Raw genomic sequence first — 26,707 nt, forward strand, 5'->3', positions numbered from 1 at the left:
CATGAAATAATATTCTGTAACCTGCTTATTTCCATTTACTGTAAACACCTTTCCGTATCAATATGAATAACCTGCCTCCTCTTTTTAAATGAGTCTGTAACCATTATTGTAAATGTAAGGTAATTCAATCAGTTCTCTATTAGAGGACATTTAGATTATTTTGGTATTCCTATATTCAAAATAATGCTTCAGTGAAAAATCCTTGTATATATGTCTTTGCACTTCTGTTTTTTTTCTCTTTGGATAAAATTTTAGTTTGAGTTTTCATAAATGAATCACTAATACCTTATTGATTATAATATTAAAAATTTTAAATTTTCAGTTTTTTATTTTGAAATTCACCACTGATTATTTGACCCCACATAGTAGACACCCCCTTCCCCCTTTAAACTAAATGTTGTGACGCTCAGGTTCATTCATTCATGAAAATAGGTCAGTTAAAGCTGTGGAATCTACAGCCAGATTTCCTGGATTACAATCCCAACTCTAGCACTTAACAGCTTTGTGACCTTGGCAAGTTATTTTTCTGTGTCCGAGTTTTCTGTAAAATACAGAGAATGATAGCCTATTTTACAGGTTTACCGTAAGTATTAAGTGAATTTTTAATACATGGAATTACCTAGAACGGTGCCAGAAGCTAGTAAAAGCCTAGTAATGTTTGATTGTTACCATTTTACTACTGTTCCTACTCAAGGGACTAAGATAGTATTTATTTTCTCCCTTTTCAGATTCAGTTTTCTGAGCAAACCAGTCGATGAAAACCATCAGCAGGATGGAGATGATGATTCTCTTGTGTCACGTTTTTATACTAACCCTATTGCCAAACCCATTCCTCAAACCCCAGAGAGTGCTGGAAATAAACATAACAGCAGCAACAGTGTGGATGATACCATTGTTGCGTTAAACATGCATGCTGCCTTGCGAAATGGGCTGGAAGGAAGCAGTGAAGAGACCTCTTTTCATGAGGAGTCACTTCAGGATGACCGAGAAGAAATAGAAAATAATACTTACCATATGCATCCAGCAGGTCAGATTCAGATTGGCACTTAAGTAATCTCCTACCAGTCATATGAGACCTGTTTGTCACTGATTTTCAACATAATAGAAGTCAGCTATCTGAACTTCTAAATGTTTTTTATTGCATTTTATGGAAGTTAACACTTAAACACTTCTCACTGATGCTTTGGTTGATTTGGAATTCACTTTTTTTTTGTACCTTTGGAGTAGTTAAAATTCATTTTATTAATTATCCTGGTATAGTTTAAATATCCCAAATTTTGTAGCCAGAGAGACTATCCTCATAATTTTTCCTAGCTTTATAAACTCACATATTGTTTATTGGTTTTTTAATTAAAATTATAGCAGTATTATCATATGAGATTTTTGAGATTTGAGTAGACCATAATGCCTGACTAGAATAGGCATTCAAATGTTAGTGGTTGCTATGGTTATTATCACCTCAGTTCTGTGCTTTTCTTTTTTGTCCCCAACAATGAACTGATTAGTTTTTCCACACTAATCCATGAAACAGTATAAACTACAAGATTGAAGTATCTTGATGGGATGCTTAAAGTTTGCTTTTTCTCTCTGTTGACTTAACATCTCATTTGGGTTTTGACAAATGTCATTACATTCCCCCTTCCCCCCTTTTAATTGAGGTACAATTTACATATAGTGAAGTACACAGATCTTAAGTGTTCATTTCAATGAATTTTGACATATATATACTCAATCAAGAGATAGAACATTTCTTTCACTCTGGAAAGTTCTTTTCTGTCCCCATCTCAAGAAGTCAACCACAGTCTCGTTTCTGTCACATAGATTAGTTTTGCCTAGTCTTTTTTTTTTTAATTTATTTTACAGTTTGTCTTGATGTGTCTGTAAACTTGTTCTATATCTAATTATCTTATTGCCTTCATATATATCTTTGGCCACTTGGCGCCCTAAGGAAACAACTTTATACTTCCACATTAAGAATCCTATGTTATCTACATTTGTGTTTAGATATCTACATGAGTTCATTATAATACTACATCTTAAATATCCAGTCTAGATTTTTTTTTTATTGTTTCGAGTTTTCTCACTGACATTTTTTGCCGCCTCCCAATTTAAAATTCCATTCTCAAGGACACTTTAACAACCCTCTAAAACTCGCCCATAGAGAAGCAAGTTAAACATGTGAGTGGGCATTGCTGGAGGCTGGAATTTGATCTTACATTGGCCTTAAACTCTTTCCTCTCAGAGAGCAAGTTAGCCTGATCTCTTCCTGTAAATGGAACAAGGAGTGACTAGAACAAGCATACCCATGCTATATTTTCTTTGATTTCTTCAGAAATCTGCCTAGTTAGCACTTTTTAAAATAACATCAGTGTAGTCCTTTAAGTTTCCATTTGTCTATGGGACTTTCTCATGTAGGATTTTTCATCTTGATTTTAGCTCTCAATTTGAGGATGTAAATTTGAAAGATACAAGAGGTTTATAGAAGGCAATAACATGTAAAACTAAAAGCATTGGTTTTGGAGTTTTAGCTCCACCTCTAATCCACTGAATTACCACATAAGCCAAAAACCTGGGTTTGGGCGTCTTCCATGTGTAAAATAAAAGAAAACAATAAGTCTTTCCCAGAATGTATTCTATGGAATGCCTTTCATAGTGCACGTATGTTAATAGGTGTCATATGAAAAGGAAGTTCTGTGGTTAAATAAGTCTTGGAAACACTGGATTAAGTAAATAGATTTCATTGTTTTGTGAGTTTTCAGAACCTGTAATATACTATCTTGTGCATGTTCTCCAGACTTACTTAACCATGAGGTTTTTTTAAAAAAACACTTGGTTTCTCTTAGGAATAGTGTCTCTTAGAAAAGCAGATTGAAAAAAAAAAAGAAAACTAGCTTGGAAAAATGCTTTATTCCTATATATTTTCTCTTTTTATAATAATTTACTGATCAGGTAATTTTTTAAATTCCATTCTGTAGAAAATTTTTAAAAAGGAAAAAGTGAAATAAATACTACCGAAAATTCCTCTACCTGAGGTCAGTCACAACTAGTATTTTCTGTTTCTTTTGTCATAGGCATCGTTCTCACTAAGGTTGGCTACTATACTATTCCATCCATGGATGACCTAGCTAAAATTACCAATGAAAAAGGAGAGTGCATTGTCTCTGACTTCACTATTGGTCGTAAAGGTGAGTGTGAATTTGAGAGTTAGTAGTGTATAAGCCAGAGATCTTCACTTTATTTTTGTAATTAAGTAAAGGAAGCTCTTGATAGCTAAATTTGTTTTTTACCTACATTTGGACCCACCTTGGCCTGAATAGACACTTTGATTGACAAGTAACAAAAAAAGACTAGAACTTTGTAATAGTCTTCACAAAGACTGTTTGTAAGTATTTGGCTCATTGCAATTTTCTACAATTAAAATACTGTAAACAGCAAGAAATAGTGAGAAAATTAATAGTTGACAAGAGATGGGTAATACTTAGGTTCAACTTCATATTATTAAGTTATTACAGATAAATTTTCTTGGGGAAAAATCTCATCTTGCTGTATTGTATTAAAAGAAGGGCTCAAGTATTTTAATTCATACTGCAGGCTAGGTGTTAAGGGTTGTTTATGTAGCAGCCGGAGAGATTTAAATTTGGGGAGAGATTTAAAAAGGCTATTTTGAGGATAACGTTAAGTGCTGTAAAAACGCACATGTTAAATCAGATAAATGTATTTGATGTCACCTTCTAATACATATTATAGATGAAATAACCCATTCAAGGAATTGCTGGGTGATTTAGAATATTGATTAATGTTTAAAGCTGCTTGCTCCTTCTCATTATATAATCACTAGAAGTATGAAATGGGTATTTGCCCTCTATACAGGATGAGTTTTTAACTGTTTGTTCTGATTTATAGGTTATGGTTCAATCTATTTTGAAGGAGATGTGAATTTGACAAATCTAAATTTAGATGACATTGTGCATATCCGAAGGAAAGAAGTGATTGTTTACTTAGATGATAACCAAAAACCACCTGTGGGTGAAGGGCTAAATAGGTATGAATTTATTTACATATTTAAAAAATAATCAGTTAAATCACAGTTTTTTTCTGTTAACACAAATGTATTCATATTATATACATTTCTTTGCAACTTATTCCTTTGACTTACTATAGTGTATGATTATTGTTTCTCTACTTTCATTTAAAAGTGTAAGTGATAAAGAAATGATATAGTATGACTTCTTTGGCTTCTTTTCCCTAATATCATCAGGTCCAATTGGTTAGTTTCCAAAAACTTTTGGGAAACGCCTTTTTTTTTTCTTTTGGCCACACTGCGTACCATGTGGCATCTTAGTTCCCCAACCAGGGGTTGAACCCTTGCCCTCTGCAGTGGAAGCACAGATTCTTAACCACTGGACTGCCAGGGAAGTCCTGGAAAATGCTTTTTAATAGTATTTTTTTCTTGTTTCTGCTGTGACTGTGCTTAACTCTTTCTCTATATGTTAGTGTGAGATACTAGCTTCTAATATGGTCCAGGTGAAAGGGCCATAATTAAAGTCATTTATGTTCACAACCCACTGAGATTGAATCATGAAGAAATAGAAGCTCTAGGGCTTCCCTGGTGGCGCAGTGGTTAAGAATCTGCCTGCCAGTGCAGGGGACGCGGGTTCGAGCCCTGGTCTGGGAAGATCCCACGTGCTAAGCAACTAAGCCTGTGCACCCCAACTACTGAACCTGCGCTCTAGAGCCCATGAGCCACAACTACCGAGCCTGAGTGTCACAACTACCAAAGCCCACATGCCTGGAGCGCGTGCTCCACAACAGGAGAAGCCACCTTAATGAGAGGCCCACGCACCACAACGAGGAGTGGCCCCCGCTCGCCACAACTAGAGAAAGCCTGCACGCAGCAACGAAGACCCAACACAGCCAAATAAATAAATAAATTTATAAATGATAATAAAAACAAAGAAATAGAAGCTCTGAACAGCCCTGTAACTAATAAGGAAATTGAATTAGTAATCAATACCCCCTTCCCTGGTGCCTGCTTCACCCAAGTGCTGGACCAGATGGCTTCACTGGTGAATTATACTAAACATTTAAAGAAGAATTTACACCATTCTCCTCAAACTCTTCCCAAAAATTGAGGAGGGAACACTTTTCTAATTCTTTGAGGCAAGCGTTACCCTGATTCCAAAGCTAAACAAAGATGCTACAAGAAAAGACTACAGACCAGTATCTTTAATAAATATTGATGTAAATATCCTCAACAAAATACTAGCAGACAGAATTCAGTACTGCATCGATTGGATTACACACCATGACCAAATGGGATTTATTTCTGGAATGCACAGATGGCTTAACATACAAAAATTGATGAATGTAATGCATCACATTTACGAAGGAAGAAAACCACATGATCATCTTGGTGCAGAAAAAGCAGTAGACTGAATTCAGTACCTTTTCATTTTAAAGACACTCAGCAAAATAAAGATAGAAGGAAACTACCTCAGCATAAAAAGGCCATATTTGAAAAACCCACAGGGAACATCATACTCAGTAGTGAAAGACTGAGAGCTTTTCTTCTAAGATCAGGAACAAGACAAGGATGCTTGCTTTTGCCACTGCTGGAAGTCCGAGCCAAACCAATTAAACAAGATAAAGAAATAAAAGACATTCAAATTGAAAAGAAAGAAGTAACTTTATCTCTGTTCACAGATGATGTGATCTTTTTCTTTTTTAATTTTTACTTATTTATTTTTTTGGCCATGCCGTGTGGCACGTGGGATCTTAGTTTCTTAACCAGGGATCAAACCCATGCCCCTCCAGTGGAAGTGTGGAGTCTTAACCTCTGGGATGCCAGGGAAGTCCCAGATGATGTGATCTTATATGTAGAAAGCCTAAAGATTCCACAAAAAACTTTACAGCTAATAAACACATTTAGCAAGGTACAAAATCAACACGCAAAAAACAGTTGAGTTTCTGTACACTAACAATAATTTGAAAAGGAAGTTAAGACAGTTTCATTTACAGTAGCATCAAGAAGAATAAAATACTTAGGAATAAACTTAACCAAGGAGGCAAAAGACTTATATGCTGAAAACTACAAAACGCTGCTGAGAGAAATTAAAGAAGACATATAAATGAATAGATATCCCATGTTCATGGATAGGAAGACTTAAAATTGTTAAGATGTCCATACTACCCAAAGCAGTCAACTGAGTTAATGCAGTCCCTATCAAAATCCCAACTGCATCTTTTGCAGAAATAGAAAAAATGATCCTAAAATATACAGAATTTCAAGAGTACCATGAATAGCCAGACTAATCTTGAAAAATAACAGAGCTGGAGGACTCACACTTCCTGACTTGAAAAACAAAGCTACAGTAACCAAAACAGTGTGTTACTGGCATAAAGACAGACATATAGAGTAATGGAACAGAATAGAGAGCCCACACATACAGGGTTAAATGTTGACAGGGTTGCCAAGACCATGCAATGGAGAAAGAAATCTCTTCAGCAAATGGTTTTGGGAACACTGGATATCCACAACAGAAGAATGAAGTTGTATCCTTATGCCATAAATAAAAATGAACTCAAAATTGATCAAAGACCTAAAACATAAGACTTAAAACTATAAAACTCTTAGAATATGTTTCACAACATACATGGCAAAGACTTCCTGGGTACGACACTGAATGCATAGGCAACAAATAGTAAAAATAAACAAACTGGGGCTTCCCTGGTGGCGCAGTGGTTGAGAGTCCACCTGCCAGTGCGGGGGACACGGGTTCGAGCCCTGGTCCAGGAGGATCCCACATGCCGCAGAGCAGCTGAGCCTGTGCGCCACGGCTGCTGAGCCTGGGCTCTAGAGCCCGCGAGCCACAACTACTGAGCCCACATGCCACAACTACTGAAGCCCGTGTGCCTAGAGCCCACCACAGGGAGGGAGGAAGTCCACTGCAATGAGAAGCCCACGCACCGCAACACGGGGTGGCCCCTGCTTGCCACAATTGGGGAAAGCCTGCGCGCAGCAACGAAAACCCAACACAGCCAAAAATAAATAAATAAAATAAATAAATTTATAAATAAATAAAATAGACAAAGTGGACTACATCAAAATTTAAAACTTCTGTACATCAAAGGGCATAATCAACAGAATGAAAAGCCAGCAAATCATGTATCTAATAAGGGGTTAATACCCAGAATATGAAGAACTTCTATAGCTCAACCATTTAAAAAAAAATAATTAAAAATGGGCAAAGGACTTGAATACATGATTCTCCAAATATGATAAAAAAGTGGCCAACAAGCATATGAAAAGATGCTCAACATTGATAATAATTAGGGAAATGCAAATCAAAACCACAGTGAGTTATCACACCCCTTAGGAGGTTACTTTAAAAGAAAAATAACGTTTTTGCAAGAGTGTGGAGAAATTAGAACCTTTGTGTATTGTTGGTGGGAATGTAAAATGTGGTGCAGCTGCTATGGGAAAGAGTATGTATGATGGTTCCTCAAAAACTTAAAAATGAACCAGCAATTCTAATTCTGAGTATATATCCAAAAGAATTGAAAAATAGAGTCTTGAAAAGATATGTGCACACCCATATTCATAGCAGCACTGTTCATAATAGCCAAGAGGTAGAAGAAACCCAAGTGTCCGTGAATAAACAAAATGTATGTACACACAGTGGAATATTATTTAGCCTTAAAAAGGAAGGAAACTTTGACACATGCTACGGAACGGATGAACCTTCAGGACATTATACTAAGTGAAATAAGCCAGTTGCTTGCAGAAAGACAAATAATGTATGAGTCAACTTATTTGAGGCACGTAGAGAGTCAGATTCATAGAAACAAGACAGTAGAATGGTGATGATAACTTTTGTTACACCTTTTTAACCACAATAAAAATTAATGTTAAAGTCATCAAAAAAAAGTAATCTATTATTATGTGGTAATCACTGTACTAAATGCAAGGCATACTGGATGAATAGGACACAGTCCTTGATCTCAGATATTGCTATTAGAAGGATTACATTACCATTATTATCATCAATTCACACTCATTTAATGGTTAATACTGTGATGTTCCTGATACCTCATTCTGCAGGCATTCGTTGTTAATGGTAGTTGCTGCTATTATTACTGTTGTTGTTATGTACAATAACACTTTAAGACCTTCACTAACACTTAGGTCTTTGCACTGAACTATTAACACTGGACTTGGTCAAGGATGCATAGCTTAAGTGTTACTAAAATCAGATTGGGGACCCTGGTGGCACAGTGGTTAAGAATCTGCCTGCCGCAGTGGTTAAGAATCCACCTGCCAATGTAGGGGACATGGGTTCGAGCCCTGGCCCAGGAAGATCCCACATGCTGCGGAGCAACTAAGCCCATGTGCCACAACTACTGATCCTGCGCTCTAGAGCCCGTGTGCCACAACTGCTGAAGCCCGTGCTCCGCAACAAGAGAAGTCACCGCAACAAAAAGCCTGCGCACCACAACAAGAAGCCCGCGCACCACAGCAAAGAGTAGCCCCCACTCACCGCAACTAGAGAAAGCCCACACACAGCAATGAAGACCCAACACAGACAATAAATAAATAAATAAATAAATAAAATTAAAAGAGAATCCGCCTGCCAATGCGGGTGACACGGGTTCAATCCCTGGTCCAGGAACATCCCACACGCCACGGAGCAACTAAGCCCGTGCGCAACAACTACTGAGCCCACGTGCTGCAACTACTGAAGCCCGCATGCCCAGAGCCCGTGCTCCGCAGCAAGAGAAGCCACCTCAGCGAAGAGTAGCCCCCTGCAACTAGAGAAAACCCCAGCACAGCAATGAAGACCCAATGCAGGCTCCCCCCGCACCCCCGTCCCCGTCCATTAAAAAAAAAAAATCGGATTGGAGGGGCGTCCCTGGTGGCGCAATGGTTGAGAATCCACCTGCCAGTGCAGGGGACACAGGTTTGAGCTCTGGTCCAGGAAGATCTCACATGCTGTGGAGCAGCTAAGCCCATGCGCTGCAACTACTGAGCCTGCACTCCAGAGCCTGTGAGCCACAACTACTGAAGCCCGCGTGTCTAGAGCCCATGCTCCGCAACAAGAGACGCCACCACAATGAGAAGCCCGCGCACCGCAACAAAGAGTAGCCCCCGCTCGCCACAACTAGAGAAAAGCCCGCACGCAGCAATGAAGACCCAACGCAGCCCAAGATAAATAAATAAATAAATAAATTTACTAAAAAAAAAAATCGGATTGGAAATAATTGATGTACCATGGTAGTTTGAAGTAAGTGGGATTTGACACTCTTGAACCAGATATTTAGCTAGTTGATGTGGGGGTAATTCCTTACTCTTAAGCCCATCTACCTTAGGAGCCAAGACTCAAGTTTATGAAACACCTGCAGAATAATTCCACAGTAACACAGGTACCTTTATTTGCTGTGTATATATGTGTTACTTGGCTTTCTGGTCATAGATATGAAACATTTACACTTTACTTGATTGTACATTACAGGAAGGCTGAAGTTACATTGGATGGAGTTTGGCCAACAGATAAAACATCTCGTTGTTTAATAAAGAGCCCAGATCGACTTGCTGATATCAACTATGAGGGAAGATTGGAAGCAGTTTCAAGGAAACAGGGAGCTCAGTTCAAAGAGTACCGTCCTGAAACTGGTTCTTGGGTATTTAAGGTATAGTCTTTTTTTTTTTTTTTTTTTAAGGTATAGTCATTTAACCTAGTTCTTATAAACTGTAGTTATAAACTGTGTTAGAAGAGATCCTTTTTTAAATTCTATTTCTACAAATTAGGAAATAGATATAGAGATACATCATAATTTGCTTCAAATTACACATCTCATTAAACCCCAGAGCAGTAAGGAACTATTATAAACTTTTTGAGCACATGATTCAAGTTCTACGCCCCATCTTATGACCATTTAGATATACTTCTATGGTGTGTTTTTTTAATTTGTGACATCATTGGGGACATCAGGCAGAATTTTTGTCTCTTGATAGATCACCTCTTCCTAAATAATTTTTATTCTTTTAAAGATTTCTGGGTATGTAGAGGTTGACTTCCTCCCTTCCTTAATAGTTTAGTCCAGTGGATTCTTTCTCTTCTAGACCAGTTGGATTATTTAGCTTGTCGAAGGCCCTTGTGTAGGTAAGGAACAACTAGGCAGTACATACACACACACGCACGCATGCGCGCGCACGCACATAATATATACATATATACCGAAAATAGTAATGACTCTTCTGGATTTGGTTTCCTGTATTAATAGTAAATCGTAGAAAAAAACAGTAAAGTATGATACGTGACATTTCATTTTGCTTTAAATATTTTGATCTCTTTTTTTTTTTTTTGAAGCTAATTCTGTAAGATTGCAAGGGCAAGTATAATGGAAGCCCTTCTGAATATAACAGTGTTAAAAGTGATTTTGTTGGATTCTTCTCTTCCTTAGGTCTCTCATTTTTCTAAGTATGGCCTTCAGGATTCTGATGAAGAGGAGGAGGAACGGCCATCCAAAACTAGTACAAAGAAGTTGAAGACTGCCCCTTTACCTCCTGCAGGCCAGGCCACCCCATTCCAGATGGCTCTTAATGGCAAACCAGCACCTCCGCCCCAGGTAGAGACAGGACAATGAATTTGAATGGAGTCCATGATACAGACGTTGAAAGCAAGTCATTCAGCTAGTACAAAGCTGTTTTATGACCCCGGAACTTTGAAGAGTACAAATGTATTGGCAATCATGTTAAGACAATTACAAGGGAGGGCATGAGGTGGTACTGGTATCTGTTGTTTACTTGAGAGATTCAAAGAATTCTCTTGCTGTTTGGATCATTCCTTCTACAGATTGTCATTCTTAAACACCTCCCTCTCTCTTCATTTGGACTTGCTGAATTCTCTGCTCAGTGATCAACTTAAGATAGTATTTTGCTTGTGTGGGTTGATGCAGAGTAAACCCGACTTCTGTTGACTACCTAATGTGCAGTTTAATCTTATTCTTTACCTCCATGGTTTTTTTAAAAGTTCAGGTTAGCTTTCTGCAAGGGTTTTTAACTCCATTTTTCTCAAGTTGTTTGCTTATACTTCAGGTAATCTCTTGATATTTGTATTTTGACAATACATAGTCTTTATGAAAATACATAAAGCTTTAGAATACAAATGAATTGTTGGCTTGGGGAGAGTAGGGGCTACATCATTTATTGCAATTACCTGTACCACACTCTTTTTCAGTATTGTTAAGCCAGTATAAACCTTTTGTCCTTGTAAGGAAAGGTTTGTAATTTAAATATCAGGTAGTTTCTTTGCCAAATCATAAGGGTGTTTTACTTTCATTTGGATGTTGTTTATATTCAATCAGGTTATAACAGTTTTTTTCTGTGCTGCCATACTCATCTCAAAGAAGAGAACTTGATATAAAATGTCTTTGTAAAGCATCCTCTACCTCTCAGCTGCTAAAAGCAGGACCTTTGGAATTTTCCATGCTACAATTCTTAATGCTGAAGGCTGCTGAAATGTGCGATTTTTATGATTGATTAAATAATTTCTTGGGAGGCACTTTGGAGACTTTTGTGTATATATGTTCACGTTTGCGCGTACAGGGTGAGGGGGAGGGTATGATACAAGTGGGAAATGGGAAATATGTTGACTTTTATGTTTATAATTTTAGCCTTTAGAATACCCCTCTATTTAGAATACATCTCTTCTGAACTAAAGAAATGCTGTAAATGGACTTGGTTTTCCAGTTACCCACATTCATTTTGTCTGAATCATATGCTTTGTATAATCTCTCTTTCCAATTTTGCAGTATACTGTATATGTATTTCTTTGGATAAGAGTCAGATAGCCTTCTTTTCTGCCAATAAAAGTAATATGTAGGCTCCTTAAAGATACAGCTGAAAAAGAAAAGCTTCATCTTTTGGACAGGTAGAGCAAATTTATGTAATGTTGACCATCAGTGATTTCTAGGCTCTTTAATTTCCAGAATACAAATAGTAAGAGATAACAATAAATTCCTGTGATGGCACTACAGTAGGTGAGAGAGTTCTTTTGAAAAACTGAGCACCAAAAAATTTCAGGAGAAGGTTCTAGGAAAAGGAGAGGTGGTAAGGATCAAGATGGGCAAAGAGAATATAGTGAATAGGTATCTTATCCAGATATCTCCTTTGATTGAGGAAGTGGACCGTCTTTGACCTTTTGGATGCAGAAGGGAGAAATGGGTAGACTTGTTTAGATATTTAGGCTAATGTGTTAGAACAATAACAGGGGACTTTGGAGAACTCTTTGTAATGCCCAGTGACCTAAGTGAGGTTAGGGGAAATGCCAGTGGTTGCACAGTTTTTTGAGTTATTAGCAGCAGGACCTACATTTTACTTGGCATGAGGAAAATACTTGAGCCATCTGAATAAACTGGAAACAGCACAGTCTTCTCATTCCAGTGTCAAGATGATTGTCTTCACATTGTCACCTGGCTCCCTGGAGGGGTTGATTTCCGTGATACGGTGTTCCTTCCGTCTGCTGTAGCTTTCTTTCCCCCACTGTACACAATCTCAGGTTCTCTGACTTTAGCGGGGGGGGGGGGGGATGGTGTCCTTAAGGCATTAGGAAGATATATAGTTTTGTTTAATGGTTACATTTATTCAACTATCTTTTGTATAATATCCTCAGTCCTGTCTTTGCAGTTCGTTCTTAAACCTTGCTTTGCTCCTTAAACAGCAAGTGAATCTAAGCAATCAGAAAACAGAAAGGTAACTATATTTTTATGTAATCTTCTCCTCTGTGCCTTTTTTTTGGCTGCGCTGAATGGCTTGTGGGATCACAGTTCCCCAACCAGGGATTGAACCCCGGCCACAGCAGTGCAAGCACCAAATCCTAACCACTAGGCCACCAGGGAACTCCCTCTCTATGCCTTTTAAGTTAGAGAAAATGTTGGCAGAAAACCCTTCATCACAGGTGAATTAGGGCAGTTACAGAAACATTTGTTTGGTAGTTAGAACATTTATTCTAAAATGCTGATCTAAGACCCAATTTTCAGCCAACTGCATCAATACCTTGGAGAGCCCATGTATCTGGCATTGAGGCTCAGGCATATTTATATTTTAAATGCTTTCCCCCAAGTGATTGAGAAATGTAGCCTCATTTCGAAACTGTCAAAAGGCTTCAGATCTTCAGCAGTGACGTAGAGAGACATGTAGCTTTTTCCTAAGCCTTATAGTGAAATGTAACTTGTGTTCAGTACCATCAAGACACACTAGTTGACTTGCTCAGAAACTTAGCATTGTTTACTCGGTGAGTACATTCAAATAACTTTAAAAGTTTTTTAAAGGAAAAAGTGATTAGAATTTAGAAGAAAGTTCCATTTTATCTTGTGTTTACTTGTTTTAAAAAGTGGCAGGTATCTAAATTTAGCCAGTGAATCAATATATATTTTAATTTATATTTTATGTAATTTATACATGTTATATATAAAATAATTCTATAGTCACAAGCCTTTTTCAGATATTCATGTTATTGAATCCTATGCCTCCTGCAGTAATATCCGTGAATGTATGTGTAGAAACATGCACACTTTCATGGGCCCTTGTAACCCTGACATGGGATTGCTCTTGAACACAGTATTGTTGACAGGGCTGATTTTCCAGCAAAATGAATATGAAACATTCTTTGCTGTTAGAAAACGAGTTGGAGGCAGGCAATAGTAGTACTTATATACTGGATTAGGCTATTTGGCTGGGAGAACAATATGAATTATTTAAACATGGATTTGACCTTGGATTGGATATTTACCCTTTGTTGAATAAGGGTATCTTGATTTAACTTCATTGCATTACTTTATCTGTTGGATTAAGAGATGCTGTATCTTTAGGGTATTGTTTACATGAGGAAGATTCTTTTGAGCTGGAGAGTGGAGGTTTCTAAAAACATTAAAGGTTTCAGTTGTGAAACATCACCCTCCATATATCTAAAGAGAGTCATTTTGTAGATCTTGTCTGTTTACTTAGTATTTGATGGGCTTCTTTTTTTTTAACCCCCTTCTTTCCTTACTCAGGTCCTTCTGTGTCACCAATTTTTTTTATTGTCTACTTTTCTTTCTAGTACTGGCTTTGAGGAAGCACCTGATCTCCCAAGATTTCTCTGAAAATAACATCTGTTGGGGTAGTTTGTTGAAATTACTTAGATATACTTAAATGAAATCCACACATGGGGTTTCTAGGAGTTTACCAGGTCCTCATAGTTTCAAATTCACTTCGCCCTGTCCACTTATTAGATGACAGTAGCTTTGAAGTCTATGCATGAGGATGAAACAAATAAAACCTTGATCCTTAGCTTTCTTAAAGATAGGCTGAGTCCCTTAGGTCTCTAATCTAGTTACTTGATGAAATCCTGCCACTGCCTAAAAGTGTTCTAAGTGAGCATCTGTTGCTGTTACTGTTATTCCTTTGTTGAATAGTATAGTAAATTGAAACCCTCTTCCTCCTTCCTTTCCTCGCACCTATACTCGCTCCTTATCTTTCATAGGTATTAGCTTTTCCTACTGCGTGGCAGACACTGCATTAGCCAGTAGAAATAACAAAGTGTTTTGGTGAATTTAACAATGTGCTTGGTGTTAGATACAGAAAATAGTAGGCTATAATCTCTACTTTCAAGCCTTCACAATCTGGTGGGTCAAATATATATATATGTGTGTGTGTGTGTATGTGTGTATACACACACACACAAGGAATTATACCATGATATAGTGTATAAAATAGGTATAGACAAGGTGTTACGGGAGCCCAGCAGAAGAGGGTATCCTGACAGGTTGACAGAGGATGGGGAATTTCAGAACTATTCATAAAGTGAATTGGTTAAAAGTTAACAGACCAGAGGGCATTGGATTGTTCCCATGATTCTTGTAATTATAATGAGAGGATCACCACCAGGGCTGCTTTTCATTTTTTTTCCAGAATTTTAAAACGTAAAAGTAGTTAGACCTGCCTGTAGCCTCCCCAATAGGTAAAAAATAGTATCATTTTGTCTTTTAACCATTATTTAGCCTCCAGTTTGTTAGAGCAGTCCTTGGGGATTGTTCACAACTTAAGTGGCAATTCACCACGTTTCCAACACCTCAACTTTTCTACAGTTATAGATGGAAATAGTCATTCTTTTAGTAAGGATATTTGTTAAAGGAATTCAGGGGAGTAATAGATAATACACCATTGAAAAATTTAAAGTTTAAAAAGTTATGCTAATGGTTGTTTCTTGGTTCAAAGAAATCATGAAACTTTTTTTTTTAACCACCTATTGTACAATAGCATCCATTTGAAGTTTAGCATGAAATAGGCCACTCATGAAAGATAAGCCAAAAATTGTGGAAGGTTAATAATCTACAGATGAGATTATGGAAGAAAACTAATTGGAAGAACTTTTAGATTTGAGAATGTTTTGTAAATTGGCTTAGCCGCTTGTTAACATTTTAACCAGGTCATATGCAAGTTTAGGACATATTTAATGAATTTGCACTGAGCCAATTTTACAGTGTGTTTCCGCTTTATGAATGTTTACCTTTTCAAACCATAGACTTAATCATGGCTGTATCTTTAAAACTGCTTAATAAATGTAAATCTAACTCTTGACACATTTAAACATAAAGGAATTATTCCCAGATAAAAATTGTTCCTAATAGAACTTTGCTTTTTCTTTTGGGAAATTAGAGTACACGTTCGTCATCTGATATGATACTGCACGGGTAGAGCCCAGCTAACCTTAGGATTCAGTCTCCTGAAAGATAAATTCCAGGCCCAAAATTGTGTTTGTGATAACTAGAAATTTATGTCTAAATGTTTTCTTTAAGAAAATGCAGAGTTACTGGAGACTTTGATATTTGTATCTTTTATTCTCTTTTCCCAATGGCTTCTGACTGCAAGGAATGTGAGGGAAGGGTAACCCTGTATAAATCAGAAAATTATAGTTGCTAACTAAATCAAGTAAGGCATAATCTTTGTCTCAAGAAGACCATATGTTCAGTATGGGTGCTGGCTTAGGTTCCAGGCTCTAGACCATAATATTACAAAAGGGTGATTCCATGAATCCTCATTTGGATCCCAAGTACTAATAGAGGAATTGGGGGGTAATTTTTAAATCCTCTTTAGCAAATATGCTACCTCACATTATGATGGAATGGGCAGAATCTAATATTGTTGTATCATATTTTGAATAAAGTAAATATGGTCTAGAAGCTTTGTGTCTATTTGGTGTCGTTTAATGCTGCTTCCCTGATCTTTCTGCTGTCTACAGAGCCAGAGCCCAGAGGTGGAGCAGTTAGGGAGGGTTGTGGAACTGGACAGTGACATGATAGATATCACCCAGGAGCCAGTTTTGGATTCCATGTTAGAAGAGAGCGTGCCTGAGGATCAGGAACCTGTGTCTGCCTCAACACACATTGCGTCTTCACTGGGAATTAATCCACATGTCTTACAGGTGAAGTCCTAACCCACCCTTACTACAACAGGAATCCAAACTAATATTTATCTTCCCTTCATAACATCAGGCTTTTCCTTTCATTAATCACTTAAGAGTGTTGAATGGTCACTGGAATGAGAAAAACCAGGAATATGGCCCATGTTTAGGCATCATTTTCCCATTCGTGGGAGGAAGGCTATAGTGAGATTCAGAAGACCTGGATTCTAACCCCAGTTTTGTAACTGTTACTGTGTGACTTTAGGCAAGTCATTTAATGTGAGCACTATAAAATATTAATTTCATTTACTTTACAGAGAGGTTTTGAAGCTCTGGAAAGTGCTCCACAGGAGTTTTGTTTGTTCATTTGTTTATTTTTTCTCTTTTTTAAATTGTAGTTACAAGTTTCTTTAAGCTCTGTCTCAACTTCTCCCTGCCTGTGCCTTTTGTCATATTATGAATTTAGCCTTTGACTTACATTTGACTTTGAAATTAATTCATTCAGCAGACGTGAGCAACTGCTGTGTGCCAGCCTCTGGTGAGACTGTATATACAAAGCAGAGGAGTTTTATATAACTTCTGTCCTTCAGGCACATACAGTGGAACAGAGTCACACAAATATTATACTAGCTCTGGACACAGCCTGAGACAGAGCTTTTTAAAAAATTGGTCGTTGTAAACTGCATTTTTCTTTTATGGCCTTTGGATTTGGGGGAGCACATTCATTCTATAGATATTGCCTTTTTAGATCATGAAAGCATCATTGCTTGCTGATGAAGAAGATGTAGATATGGTCCTGGATCAACGCTTCAGTCGCCTTCCTTCTAAAGCAGATACGTCTCAAGAAATCTGTTCTCCCAGGCTCCCCATTTCAGCAACTCACTCATCAAAATCCCGTTCATTAGGTACTGTAAAAGATGCTCTTTTGCAAGAAAGCTGTAAAGTCTGGCTTTTCACGTATCTTCTTCTAAGCTGAGTTGACTTCTCTAGCAAACAACTCCCTAAAGGTGTATGACATAATGATGCCAAGCAGAAATGTACTCTTATAAATGCACCTGTTAGGTGGGGCCAGTTTTTAAAAAACATGGTCACTGGTGCAGATGCAGAAGTTGTATGGAGAAAAAAAGCATTTGTTTTGTTGGGGGGCATGTTTTTATTTGCTTATGAGTGTGGGTTAGATAGTAAGCTCAGATATCCTAATTTTTATCATACCTTAGAGGAATCAGCAAGTTGTCTTGCTCTGTACTCTTTTTGTGCAGTTCTAACACTATCATTATTGCTTTCTAGGGGCAAATGTTGCTTCTTATAATGTGCAAAACTTTTCAGATTTCTACCTTTCCCTAAACCTTCCCAAATTCCCAGGACAGCAGTTGCCTGTACATTTTAAAGCTTTTCTTATCTCTTCTAGTGGGCTTGTAACTATGTGGGATTGGAGGTAGAGTATTGATATCAACAGAGGAGTTCAGCAGGTGTAATTTCAAAACGGTTTGAAAGCCAGAGGAACTACCAGGAAGATATTTGCTATATTGCCTTAAAAACTAAATGTTTGGGCTTCCCTGGTGGCACAGTGGTTGAGAGTCTGCCTGCCGATGCAGGGGACACGGGTTCGTGCCCCAGTCCGTGAAGATCCCACATGCCGCGGAGCAGCTGGACCCGTGAGCCGTGGCCGCTGAGCCTGCGCGTCCGGAACCTGTGCTCCGCAACGGGAGAGGCCCGCGTACCAAAACGAAAACAAAAACAAAAACTAAATGTTTATTTTTCAGTTCTTTTGAGTACCCTAGTTAACGTTCCTTTTTAAAAATACTTTAATAAAGCATCAGTTAAACATTTATAGCAAGCTTTTCCGTAATGAACACTACATGAAAATCTCATACTTCAGTAACTAAGTCCTTGCTTTAGACAGGAAATACATAAAATTGGAAAACAGGCAAAAATAACAAGAACTATCCTTCTGAAGGGCATATATGCAATCACAAGATGCCTCTGAAAGGCATATATGCAATCACAGATAGGTTTCTGTTTTCTTAAGTCTGACATTGAGTACTGGAGTGGTATGAATTTGACTTTTGATCTTACCAACTTTTTATGTTGACTAAGAAAGGTTACATTTGGCATTCTGATACGGGCATGAGTATTGGTGTCAGACTTAGCTGGGTTTATCTCTTAGTTCTGCCACTTAGTAGCTTTGTGGATTTGGACAAGTCACTTAACTGAGCCCAGTTTTCCCATCTATAAAGTGAGGACTGTAATGTTCTTCATTTAAAGTTATTGAAGGATGAAATGAAACAGTGTATATAAATGGCTTATATAGAGTCTGCTGCAGATAACTGCTAGATAGTTTTTTTAAATAGTAGTAGTAGTAGTAGTAGTAGTAGTAGTAGTAGTAGTAGTAGTAGTAGTAGTAGTAGTGTTATTAATGTTGTTATTGTTGGTGACATCATCATCATTAGAATTCCTGCCTTGATTTCCTGTGTGAAAGAGGAATTTCTGTAGAGTCTGATATAAGCTACTCCTGGTCATCTGTATGTGATTTAAGTAGCTTAATAAAACTATAATTTCAGCCTTGATGGTTGTTGTTCAAGAATCAATAGACTGTATTTTCTAATAGTCTTTTTTTTTTCCTTATTTTAGTAGGTGGGTTACTACAATCAAAATTTGCAAGTGGAACTTTTCTTTCACCAAGTGCCTCTTTACAAGAGTGTCGCACTCCCAGAACATCGTCATTGATGAATATTCCATCCACATCCCCTTGGTCTGTCCCTCCACCCCTGACCTCTGTGTTTACGGTGCCCAGCCCAGCACCTGAGGTTCAGTTGAAAACAGTGGGTACACGCAGACAACCAGGCCTAGTCCCTCTTGAAAAGTCTGTCACCTATGGAAAGGGGAAACTCCTGATGGACCTGGCCCTGTTTATGGGACGCTCATTTCGGGTTGGTTGGGGCCCTAACTGGACTCTTGCTAATAGTGGAGAACAGCTGAGTGGCCCTCAGGAACTGGAAAATCATCAGATTGCTGATTCTATGGAATATGGATTCCTGCCTAATCCAGTAGCTGTTAAATCGTGAGTCACGTATTCTTATGCTTTTTGAGAAGGGCAACGTGGTAGGTGAGAAAAAGCTTTTCATCACCAGGAGACCCATGTTCAGGGCCCTGCTTTGTGATCTTTCTAGATATATTCTTAGCACAATTTTATTTGTATAATTAAAAGCTAAAATGATTAATAGCTCCATTTGTACCATCAAGGTATGAAGAGTATAGAATAGTTATCTAACAGTTAAACTTTAGGTGGAAAAGTAACAGACTCAAAGCTAATGCTGCAGCATTCCTTGAGTTTTCATCCTTTTTATTGCATTAGTCATTTTTCTATTTTCTCACTTAGATATTGGTAATATCTTCATAAGTAAGGTATATTCTCATTAAAGCACATTCCCTGTGTCTTAGACTTAATAAGGTAAATGTATGAACTGTGGATAATCCATACACAAGTATTTGGAAATAAGATGACATCTGATAATTATACATGTTATATATCTCTACACAGTTCCCACCATTAATATTTACATATGTATGATTATAGTTCTGTATATACTTTATATACTATATATTACCGTACTGATTTTATATATATATATAAAAATATATATAGTGTTCTGGTAGTCATTACGTAGTATGCATACAGTTTTTTGTAAAATTTGTAACATTTTTCTATTTACTTTTCATAATTGTAACAAACTGCTATCTTTACTACAGATTGTGACTATGATCACCTATTATTATTAGTTTTTAAAGTTGATTTTGAAGAAATAAAAAATCAACAGCATCTCTTATACCTCACAATTAGGAATATTGATCCTAAACCCAGGTTATCCATGATGTCATGATATTTTAGAGATTGTTAATGTCAGTCCTAAAAATTGGATCAAGGCTGCTCAACTGTATGCTCATCTTAATTGAGAGTCAGTTCTTTAGCATCTGTAAGCTTAGCCTCATGACTTTTGATACTGATAACTCATAACTTAATGAGTTAAGTGTGGTTTGAGAAACGGGTGTCCCACACTAGCTTTTGACCATTGGATTTCATAGTATCTATATACATGCAGAGCCATTTCCAGGTCTAATTGTACTCACTCCTATGCCTATTATAATCTGGCCTAAGAAGGCTTAGGATTCTTTTCTGAATGCATCGGTCAGGTAATTTGCTCAATATATATCAAATAAGTTCATTATAGTTTGATATTAAGAAACAAATTTTCTTTAAAATCAAAGTGGAATGTTTCGTGTCCTATTTTGTAATTATAAAAAGAAACAGGTTTCATTGTAGGAAAATTCTACCATCTGTCTTTTCTTATTTGTTATTTTCTCTTGTAGCCTAACTGAGTCTCCATTCAAAGTTCATTTGGAAAAACTCAGTTTGAGGCAAAAGAAGCTGGATGAAGACCTGCAATTATACCAGACATCTCTGGAGCTTAAATTAAAACATAGCACTGTCCATGTGGATGAGCTGTGTCCTCTCATTGTCCCCAATCCGGGAGTTGCTATCATTCATGACTATGCAGATTGGGTTAAGGAAGCATCAGGAGACTTACTGGAACCACAAAGTGAGTATGGACTATACTTCTAACCCTTGATGCCCCAGGAACAGGAGTAGGAGCATATGTTCATAGGAGGACACAGTTTCCTTGTGCCAATGTAGTGGTGGATGCCTGAGCTTACACTTTATCTGTAGTTGAGTTGGGATGAGCAAAATCTCAAGCAGGAAGAAATCACATCATTGTTTATCATTACTCTTAGGCCACTGTTCAAAGGAACTGTAGCCAGTCACATCCCGTGGGCTTATAAAATTAGATCCCTTACCCTACCCGGAGAACATAGCGGGAGAGAGATCCTACCTAAGTCCTACCCATTCTTCCATGTCCAACTCAAGTCCCACTTGTTCTTCCCAACAACTTTGGTGGTTATAACTTCCCTTCCTGACTTCTCTCACTATTACCTCTCTATAATGATTCTGATCATGTTTTTCTGAACCAGTACTTCCATAAAGGGCTTTTCTAATTTGGGCACTTACTATTTCAAGTAGAAAAATTACATGTTTCACACAACATTTCACGTCACTTTTACTGAAAAATGGGGACTATTAGAATGTTCCATACCACATGTTTTGGGAATTGTTTATGTTCATTTCTTTGTGTTTGCTGTAGTTGTCTTATCTCTTCAAATATGTGAGCCATCTTCCCAATGCATACTTGTAAGTAGCTTAAGGTGGTAAACAGTGCTTCCTTTTTGTTTTCCTTTGTGAGGGGCAATATAGCATTAGTGGTTAAGAGTATAGAGTTGGACTCTGAGTACTTGAGTTTGAATCCTGGCTCTGTTACATCTTGCCTGTAACCTTGAGCAAGTCACTTAATGATCTGTACCTCATTTTCTTCATCTGTAAAATGAAGGTGGTAACTATTGTATAGTTACATTGTGTAGATGAGAGTTGGTTTACTCCTGAGTGCTTTGAACAGTATCATTTAGGCTCACTAAAATGTTAGGCTGTGCCTATAGCAGATAATAATCCCTCACAAGTTTTCAGAGCACTTTATATTTCTTAAAGCATTTTTTGAACAGAATTTGATCAAATTAGAGGATTTTTCTCTATCATTTGAGACTATATGTAGCCATAATTAGGCTAGAGGAACCTGTTTAAAGGAGCCTGGAGTTACATTTGTTATGTAAGTACCATGGATACATGGAGTGAGCAGGCAATACCACACACCTCTGGAGCTTGTAAGACACAGGTGAGTGAGGTGGAGACAGATTCAGGGAAATCAACTTGAGTTGTTGTTTGGGGTATTTATTAATTTATGTATTTTTAATGCCACATTGAAGTGATCCCCTCTCTGTAGTTATTGTATGGCTTCATGTCATTGCATTATTTTCCTGTCCCTTCCTTAGTTGTGAAGCACTGGAGCCTAACGTGGACATTATGTGAAGCTCTATGGGGCCACCTGAAGGAGCTTGACAGCCAGCTGGATGAGCCCACTGAATACATTCAGATTCTGGAGCGAAGAAGAGCTTTCTCTCGCTGGCTGTCCCATACAGCTGCACCTCGAATTGAGGAGGAAGTCTCCCTAACCCGAAAAGACAACCCTGTGGAGGCTGTCTTCAGCTACCTCACGGGCAAGAGGATCAGTGAGGCCTGCTCCCTGGCCCAGCAGTCAGGTGGGGCATACCGTCCTTCTCTGCACCCCTGCCTACTTCCTACTCACTGTCCCTACCCCTTAATCGTGCGTTTGCCCTTGTCTTCTAACCCGAATGTTAAGTATAAACTTCCCAGGAAGATCGCCAGTTCCTCCAGAATAGGTAGGGACTCTGTCTTCCAGTTTTCCTTTTATAACCTTAGATAAATTTTATTTATCTATCTATCTATTTATTTATTTTTTGGCTGTGTTGGGTCTTCGTTGCTGCGCGTGGGCTTTCTCTAGTTGCTGTGAGCGGGGGCTACTCTTCGTTGTGGTGCACGGGCTTCTTATTACAGTGGCTTCTGGTCGTGGAGCATGGGCTCTAAGCACGCGCGCGGGCCTCAGTAGTTGAGGCTCGCGGGCTCTAGAGTGCAGGCTGAGTAGTTGAGGTGCGCAGGCTTAGTTGCTCCGCGGCATGTGGGATCTTCCCGGACCAGGGCTTGAACCCATGTCCCCTGAATTGACAGTCCAATTCTTAATCACTGCGCCACCAGGGAAGTCCCTAGAATTTTTTTATTGCCTCAAGCCTTTGTACTTAAAATTTTTTATTAAAAGAGATACTGGACTCTAGAGAGTGAAAGACTCAACCATTTTCTTTATATCATACATTTGTTTTTCCTCTAGGTTTGAGTTTGCCATTTCTCAGTGTCATTATATAGTACCTGCTAGTTGGGCATGTTTACAGTTATGTCATCTCAGTTTTCACTATAGACCTTTGAATCAAATGATACTTCCCTCCATTTTACAGATGAGGTACCTTGTGTAGGGTCACAGAAATAATAGTAGATCTGACACTGAACTCTGTGTACTATATAATCTATATGTAATTAGTTTAAGCTACAATACTTTGAAGGTTTTCTACCCAAGCCAAAAACGTTAAGTTCTTGATCAGTATTTTAGCACTACTGCAGAGAGCAGTCAGAGGTGTTTCTTGAGGGCCAGAAGAAATAAAATAATGCCCCCAAGTGTTTTCCCAAGTCTGTGAATTCTCAGTATCACCAGAGAACTGTTTCTCTTGTAGGTGATCATCGTCTTGCCCTTCTTTTATCCCAGTTGGTTGGCAGCCAGTCGGTCCGGGAGCTGCTTACTATGCAGCTGGTAGATTGGCATCAGCTCCAGGCTGACTGTTTCATCCAGGAGGAGAGACTGCGTATCTTTGCCCTCTTGGCTGGAAAACCGGTATTTTTCTCTTTTCTCATAAACTTACATAAATTTTCTCATAGGTTCAGGATTGCTTGAGGTTAAGGCAAAGAGCTATCTTTGTAAATTGTACACTATTACATATAACTAAGCAACTTGTATTTAACTTTCAGCAGAAATATTTTCAGATTTTAAATGTACAACATGTACATTGTGGGGAAGAAATACTGGTTATATAGAAATTAAAATGTTAAAATTCACCATATCCCATTATCATAGTGATAAACAACATAATTCATTGTCTGTCTTTCTAGACACATTTTAAGTCTATTTTGACATATATGTGTGCGTATTTACACTTGTTATATATTCAAATAAAATGAATTATATGTAGCAGTTCTGCAACTTTTTTTTAACTTACTGAATATGATCATTTTTCATGTTGTGTGGCCCCTCTTCTTTCAATAGCCACTTCTCTTCCATTTTATGAATGATGTATCATAATTACTTTAAGCCAGTTTTCTTGCTGCCTACCCATTTTGCTTGCCATCTTAAAGTCAATTTCCAAAAATGAAATCACTAATCAGAATTTATTCACATCTTAAAGTTGGCAGCTGTGGTCAATGAGTGGTTCTCACCTCTTCTCAGCACTTACTGTCTAAGTCCACCCTATCACCTGCCACGAAGGGACTGTGTATTTTATATCCGGATCATTAACACTGCTATTTAAATCATTTAGAATCAACTTGAGTAAGTGAGCAACGTGCAGGCCTGGCCAATAACAAGGTAATGTATAATTTAGAGCTGTGATGGTGATTTTGTCTCCTGTAGGTATGGCAGCTCTCAGAGCAGAAGCAAATCAATGTATGCTCACAGTTGGATTGGAAAAGGTCCCTGGCTATCCATCTTTGGTATTTGCTCCCACCAACAGCCTCCATTTCCAAGGCACTCAGCATGTATGAAGAAGCATTTCAGGTATATGTATCCAGTATAGCCAAACAAAAGAGTCCTGGTAGGATTTCTGTTTTTGCCAGAAAAGTACTACAGAGAAAAAACCATCAAATCACATTTCATAATACTTTTTCCTAACTGCTTTTTGAAAAGTACCATAGAATTGAAATGGACACAGGAAATCTGATGGGAAACTTCTTCAAGTTTCTGCTTCTATTTTGTTTAATACGATGAGTTTCCACAATTTATTTTCTTACTGCTGTTTTCCTGCCTCAACATTGGAGGGTTTTTCTTCATTCCTAATGCTGTCTTATTCCTTCAGGAATTCCCTGAGATACAGCCTGACCTCGTGTTTATTATAGCCCCAAATTAGCAGGTCTGAAATTTGCCTCTAAATATCACTATATTTCATATTCCTTGTCCATTTGGAGGTTAAAGGATTATTAATGTTTTTAATGCCATTATTTGGTTCTTCTCTTACTGTTCATTTTTATTGTCTTTGATATCATTTGCCAGAATTATAAGTATTTGTCAGGAAAAAGAGAACACTAAAAAAAATTGAGTGTAATAAGAATTGTGGCAAGAAAGGTGGTGGGGTTAGAGCTGTCTGAGGTCTTTGCCAGTCCATTGAAGGCAGGTGGAATATGTCACTGATCAAAATAAGTTTAAAATCCTTGAAACACTCCTTTAGAGGATGTCGCACCATTCTTAATACACATCTGAGTAACTGAGACACAGTAGAATCTAGTGAAACATACTAGCAGCTGATGTATTGTTTTATCAAATTCTTCAGAATACCTCTGAGGGTGACAGATATGCCTGCTGCCCACTTCCCTCATACCTGGAGGACTCTGGCTTTGTGGTAGAGGAGGAGCAAGACTCACAGAGACCTCTTCAAGATGTCTGCTTTCACCTTCTAAAACTCTATAGTGACAGGTAAATCAGAGCCATATGTTATAGTCACTCGAGGGTTCCATGAACCCTAGGGAGTCCTTTCCCTTTTATATGTGGTCAAATTGCCCTAAGTCTATATAAATTACCAAAATATAACTTACAGTAATTGAGTGCAAAGAGCATGGGAACTGGAATTAGAAATCTAAAAATTCACATTTTAAATCAACTATACTTAAATGAAATTGTTTTTTAAAAATCTAAAAATTATTTTAATCAACTTTAATGAGATACAGTTTTACACATAATGAATTTGTGGTTTGATATGTTTTAATGTAATCTAACTACCATCACTATCAAGGTAACATGTACATTACCCTCAAAAAGTTACCTCATGTCCCTTTGCAATCAGTCTACACCACAGACAGCTACTGACTGACTTTTCATTACTGTAGATTAGTTTTGCTGTTATAGAATTTTATGTAATTGGGATCATTCTGTATGTTATCTTTTGTGCCTGGCTTCTTTTACCCAGCATAGTGATTCTGAGATTTATCCATGTTAATATGTGTATCAGAAATTTATTTATTTATTCATTTGTTAATGGACAGTTTTCTTGTTTTGGGCTGTTAAGAATAAAGCTGCTATGAACATTTGTATCTAAAAATGTTTGTATCATTTTGCATTCCCACCAAGATCTGTAATTGCTCCATATCCTCTTCAAAACTTGGTATTGTCAGCTTTTAAAATTTTACCATTTTAGTGGGCACATAGTGGTGTGTCATTTTTTGTGTGCTTAATAAGAAATTAATATAATAACATGCTATGATATCTAATCAGATAATCAAAACTATCTCAGAGCTGTCTTTTTACCTTATCAGAAACACTGAGTGGTTTTCTCCAGTCAAAAGTATTAGCTCACATCTCATTTCATTTCTTTATTTAAATACTTTTTTAAATTAACTATATAAATTATAGAATAATACAGCCTTTTATTGTGGTAAAATACACATAATTAAAATTGTGTTTTAATTTGCATTTCCCTAATGCCTAATGGTG

General features: G+C 37.6%; 1 protein-coding gene across 6 annotated transcripts in view; it reads left to right on the forward strand.

Moving 5' to 3' along the window:
* The window catches only part of NUP98 (nucleoporin 98 and 96 precursor), a 99,251-nt gene that overhangs the window by 62,873 nt on the left and 9,671 nt on the right, over positions 1-26,707 (forward strand). For 5 of the 6 annotated variants that reach the window (XM_030831155.2, XM_030831154.2, XM_060303609.1 and 2 more), the window contains 13 exons: positions 729-1,027; positions 3,072-3,185; positions 3,904-4,042; positions 9,510-9,687; positions 10,462-10,626; positions 16,281-16,463; positions 17,191-17,347; positions 19,074-19,503; positions 20,811-21,040; positions 22,380-22,646; positions 23,688-23,845; positions 24,638-24,781; positions 25,551-25,693. In XM_030831155.2, the coding sequence (XP_030687015.1) occupies positions 729-1,027; positions 3,072-3,185; positions 3,904-4,042; positions 9,510-9,687; positions 10,462-10,626; positions 16,281-16,463; positions 17,191-17,347; positions 19,074-19,503; positions 20,811-21,040; positions 22,380-22,646; positions 23,688-23,845; positions 24,638-24,781; positions 25,551-25,693 (2,607 nt within the window). The remainder of the gene's footprint in view (positions 1-728; positions 1,028-3,071; positions 3,186-3,903; positions 4,043-9,509; positions 9,688-10,461; positions 10,627-16,280; positions 16,464-17,190; positions 17,348-19,073; positions 19,504-20,810; positions 21,041-22,379; positions 22,647-23,687; positions 23,846-24,637; positions 24,782-25,550; positions 25,694-26,707) is intronic. The other variant, XM_060303607.1, reaches the window with a different exon arrangement.

The sequence above is a fragment of the Globicephala melas genome, chromosome 8 (genome assembly GCF_963455315.2).
Source record: "Globicephala melas chromosome 8, mGloMel1.2, whole genome shotgun sequence".
In the NCBI taxonomy this organism is placed as follows: domain Eukaryota; kingdom Metazoa; phylum Chordata; class Mammalia; order Artiodactyla; family Delphinidae; genus Globicephala; species Globicephala melas.